We start from the raw sequence: 5,102 nt of genomic DNA on the forward strand, positions 1-5,102 counted from the left end.
GTCGCGATAAATTGCGATCGAATTTTCGAGTGCACCGTATATTTAACGAAATCGCGAGCCGCGGTCTATTAGCGAACGCATTACGTAAATTATATTGGGCTGGCGCATTAATCAGTGCAAGAAATATGCTCTGACCACGTACACGGAATATTTAATGACGGTTCCGCGTGTGCGTGAAGCTCGAGCGAGCGCGACACAACGCGCGTTTCATTCTCACTATCCGCCGACGATTACAACTAATTAGAGATAGCCCGATCGCGGGTAAGGGCAAGACTTGTAGTTAGTAACTGTTGCTCGCGTATCTCGAATTAATACCGAGTCCGGTCACGCAGCCCAATAATAGCGCCAATCATTGAATCCTAAGGAGCCGCGGAGCCTATAATTATGCAGCGGCTGTGTACCGTCAATTCGCAGTTTGTAATCAATATCGCGTAATTTGACTGTAGATGAAATGGTCACGCGTAAATAGTTTTGCATGGCCTTGTGACACACATCAGTGCGAATGGCCACGTTCAAAATTTATCTACGTGAAAGAATCTTGCAATCGGAGATTTAGCAAATTGAATTTTATTGCTGTCCATATATATAAATTACTCCTGATATCGTAATTAATTAGACGTGATACACCCCCTGTTACATATTTCTTTCAGTTTTCGTGTATGGGAGAATCTGACCTAATTATAAGGTTCGTTTACATACCTGTGACAAACCTGTTACAAACGCATGAGAACATTAGGCTTCACCAGTGCGTTGAATAGTGAGTTCGGTAATCTACAATTTCATCAACCACACTACTACTACCATGTACCACTCTTTGTCTAAATTGAATTGACTGCTGGAAGCCACTTGGCTCAATGCAAATATGTCACGAGTGACCGCTATCTTAACGACCTCAATAATCCATCAGATTAGTTAATTGTACATCTATGGTAGAATTTGCACTCAATAGCCTCTAGCAATCAACTCTTGAAAGCTTGGTAGCTTAAACAGAGGGTTGGTAACAGACTTACTTGCACCTCGGGTCGAGTACCTAACGCGTAAATCACAGCATCGGCGATGTCTTCGGGTCGAAGAGCTGGAATATTTTTCAATGTTTTCGATATTGTAGACGTGTGTCTGGCTATATCCGTTTCAACGATACCCGGACTGATACTCTGCAAATAGAAACGAGTAACGTTGAAAACAAGCAGAAACTGGTCGAAATTATAAGGCTCATAAAAGCTTTTATAGCGACGGAAGCCACCCAAACTTACGGTGATTCGAATCGGTGCTTTAATGGCCGCCAATTCCCGTCTCACCGTATGCGTTAATGCAACATTGCCGTGTTTGCAAGTCGGGTACAGGTTCCAGCCATTACAGCCATCGATTTCCGAAAGGAATCCACTCGGAATTTCGTGTCCCAGCACGCTGCCGTGCGAAACAAAAAATTGCTTCAACAGGCTGCCCGTGGCCACCCATTTGCACGGCGTTTTATTCGAATCGACTTCGAGTGCAAACAGCCGGAACGTTTGTTTCGGTCTTAAAAGCGTCGATCCTCTTTTTTCCTTTCTCCCTTCCCACTTTTATTCTCTTTTTTATCTGTCCTTTTTTATACCTCCCTTAATTTTTTTTCTTCTCGATTCGTAGAAAAAGGGACGAGCAAAATTTCCGTTGTGCTTTCTCAAACAACACAATCTCTCCTCGCGTATCTCTTTCTCTCACGAAGTACACCCCACGCAAGAAATTCGACTCCCTATAAAGCTTCGAAACTCCTCGATCATTAATGAGACGATTGGTATATACAATTCCTCAATTTACGTGCGAACAAAAGTTCCTTGCTCGTGCTCGAAGTATATTCCGCGGAAGTTGCTCATTATTAATAATGATACATGAGATTCAAAAAGCGGCAGATGAAAGATTACGTCAGACGTTTCTTCGTAGGCTAATTTCGACCTCTAATAATAACAAATGGTAAACATAGACGCACGAAATATTTTACAAACATTTCTCCCATTTGAATAATTAACTCTTGCGTTGTCAAAGAAATATTATACATATATGCGCCACATCATAATTAATTAAAATACTTAAATATTAATGCGTACATTTATAAATTTATATGTTTATATACCGAAAATGCTTTCAGTTTCGAGAATACCGTGCCAAAAGTGTGAAATAACTGACCAGTAAATTATAAATCACGACGACAGTAATAGGAGGTGACGATGAACAGTGGTCGCAAGAGACAGACGAAATACAGTCGCGTGCACGCGAAAGGTTTCGCATGTGGATGGATGAACGATCGAACAAGACGAGGCTCGGAAGCAACAATACCTGTTGATATTGAAAATATGCCCTTCGACGTTCCGCTGGCGCATCGAGCGCACCGCCCGATTGATGCACACGGCGGTTGCGAGGACATTAATATTTAACAGCCTTTCGAATGCCGCTCTGTCGCTCTCTGCAAGTGTAATTTATGGAATTTTTTAAAATGCGTCAACGAGCAGGCGAACGAGGTTTCGAGCGTAATACTCTCGGCCCACCTCGCCCTTTATGGACCAACTATACACAAAGTATTAAGGTAACAGTCCTTTTTTCCGTAGTTGCGTATAAATACCCGTTGTGTTTTCCATTGATGATGTCATAAGAAAGTCGCAGAAAAAAATGCGACACGTAAGTACATTTTTGTTGATTGTCTGATTTCAATGTTAATTGTAAGAATAAACAAAAGAATTTGAACCTGACATAATCGAAAGTGGTAAAAACCTATTAAGTTGAAAGACATGAATTAAGCTGTGATTATTATGAGATAAGTAAATAGTAATATTATCGGTCTAAATGCCGGGAAACCTGATAACAGTAAAATAAAGTCATTTGTGCAAGACATTGAAGACCGGTAGCCATGGAATTCGATATATGTAGATATTTTATACACATATATTGTCAAGCTCAAAGTTCAAGTCTTAACCTTGCGCATTTTGCAGTTAAATAAATTAAATAAGACGTGAAAACTGTTCTTTTAACAAATCGAAACAAACGACTGGTATTAAGTTACTTTCTCACGTTTCAATATGAGTATTATCAATGGTATTTAGAAAATTAAGCGATCAAGTGAGGTAACGCATATAAAGAACACTCGAAAAATAATTTTTTCAAGGTTAGAAGACGCTATTACCGAGAATAATTAGATTATTATCATATATACTGATACCGACGATTCGATTTAAATGCTCTTCACGTAACATCAACGGCAAGCTCTAAAAACAATTCTCGCATGCAAATTACGCGTTTCTGATGAATATTCAATAGTATTGTAGATTCTTTCTCTCATTATGGTCAGCGATTATCTTACCAATGACGCGAGTGTACTCGATAACCCCGGCATTGTTCACCATGATATCGACGCCGCCGTTCCATGATTCTTCAACGTAGTCGAAAGCGGACTTCAGGTCCTTCTCGTCACTTATATTGCAACGCATTAGGCATATTTTACCCCAATTTGCATTCCAGTCATCCATGAGAGTTGATAATTTTTCAGTTTGTACATCCAACGCGAGTACGTTTACTCCTTTCTCTAGAAGAGCTATCGTAATTGCTCGCCCGATGCCGGATGCCGCGCCAGTAACGATCGCCGATTTTCCGGCCCATCGTTCCATGATTCTTCCGTTTTACGTTCCTCAAGTTCCGCTAGGTTTTGAGAGAAACACGGGGAAAATTGCTTTTCTTATTTAGACAAACGATCTCTCCAAAATTCCAAACTTCCATAAAATTGCAAAATTGTAAAATATTCCATAAGTTTCAAAGTGTCAGATTACAAAAAATTTACAACAAAATTACAAAATTCTACAATATTCCAAAAGATCCAAAGTTCGAAAATTCTATGCAATCTCAAAATTTCAAAAATTCGAAGAATTTCGAGCACTATTCGTCGTCAAGGATTTATTCTGCCTGTTAGAAAATTTATGGTTTAGCTAGGTTAGTTTAGTTATCATCGAAAAATAGATAGAGTCAATGACATTAAGATTAACCGTCACTTACCAAACAAGAGAGATTATTATCACAGGCGCGCTTCAATGGCGCGAAATTTTTCGATGTACTTTGTTGGCGAGTGGAACGTGTTATACTAACTGCGCAACTGTGCAACGTATCAATTATAGAAGTCAAGTGCGTCACGACGAGGAAGTCACGTAATCGACTATTACCAATCCTGTTTGAGATAACAAACGAGAAGAGTGGGGAACATCATATAATCAACAAGAATCGCCTATAAAGTGCACTATGATTATGGTTATTTAATTAACATTTAGTTTAATTGCTAAAAAAGATAGTTTAATCTGTGTTTTCCATTTATCATTTTATTCATAAATTATGCGAATGAACAGCTTCGAAACAGAGAACTTCAGGCACGTTGTATACAAAATATTCGTCTAGATGATGATAAAGCTATGTTTTCCATTTATCATTTTTTTCGTAAATTATGCGAATGAACAGCTTCGAAACAGAGAACTTCAGGCACGTTATATACAGAATATTCGTCTGGATGGTTATGGTAGGTTATCTGTGAGATATACATGCTTATCGAACAGTATAATTTCAATATATGTTAGGAAACAAAAGAAACGTAAATCAATACGTAAGTACGTGAATCATATGTTTAATTTAATTCATACACGAATACATCACGATAACGCATGAAGATATATCTCGTCTTTTGTAGAAGATCACGTATGTTTGTAGTTTTTCTGAACATTTGAAAAACCTAACAAACCTCATCCTATTATCTCCATTAAACCCCCATTATCACAACAAGATGTCACTTTTGATACTATTCAAAATCAAGCTTCTCCCGTAGTATCGCAATCTCTCGATGATTTAGCACGCAAACACAAACACAAACACGTATGATTCGTGAGATTACTACATGTCTATACATATACTGCATATACACTCTGAAACAACGCTCGAAACAAAGCTACTTCGGATTAGATAGATCCATTTATCCAGTGGTCAGATCCGCCGGTTTTGCCGCAGTCTTTACTTGTTTTAAGTGAAGGACGACGTGACCTGTCGCAATCTCTGCTTGTATCACAGTCACATCTGTTTCTGCGTGCGATATCTCTACC

The 5,102-nt window shown here is 38.8% G+C and overlaps 1 protein-coding gene across 3 annotated transcripts; it reads right to left on the reverse strand.

Moving 5' to 3' along the window:
- Positions 1 to 551: 551 nt before the first annotated feature.
- Positions 552 to 4,166, reverse strand: LOC117153484 (farnesol dehydrogenase). Of its 3 annotated transcripts, none has more exons than XM_076621421.1 (6): positions 4,018 to 4,166; positions 3,332 to 3,666; positions 2,314 to 2,440; positions 1,254 to 1,407; positions 1,011 to 1,154; positions 552 to 710 (listed from the first exon to the last, which is right to left on the reverse strand). In XM_076621421.1, exons 2-6 carry the CDS (start codon positions 3,633 to 3,635, stop codon positions 675 to 677), a joined length of 765 nt encoding a protein of 254 aa, XP_076477536.1. In that variant the 5' UTR covers positions 3,636 to 3,666; positions 4,018 to 4,166; the 3' UTR covers positions 552 to 674. The 3 variants fall into 3 exon arrangements, with proteins under 3 accessions (XP_076477536.1, XP_033183470.1, XP_076477534.1); XM_033327579.2 differs by having other exon boundaries at positions 552 to 771; XM_076621419.1 differs by having other exon boundaries at positions 552 to 771; positions 3,332 to 3,927; positions 4,018 to 4,158.
- Between the last annotated feature and the right edge of the window lie 936 nt (positions 4,167 to 5,102).

The sequence above is a fragment of the Bombus vancouverensis genome, chromosome 1 (assembly GCF_051014615.1).
Source record: "Bombus vancouverensis nearcticus chromosome 1, iyBomVanc1_principal, whole genome shotgun sequence".
NCBI classification, from domain to species: domain Eukaryota; kingdom Metazoa; phylum Arthropoda; class Insecta; order Hymenoptera; family Apidae; genus Bombus; species Bombus vancouverensis.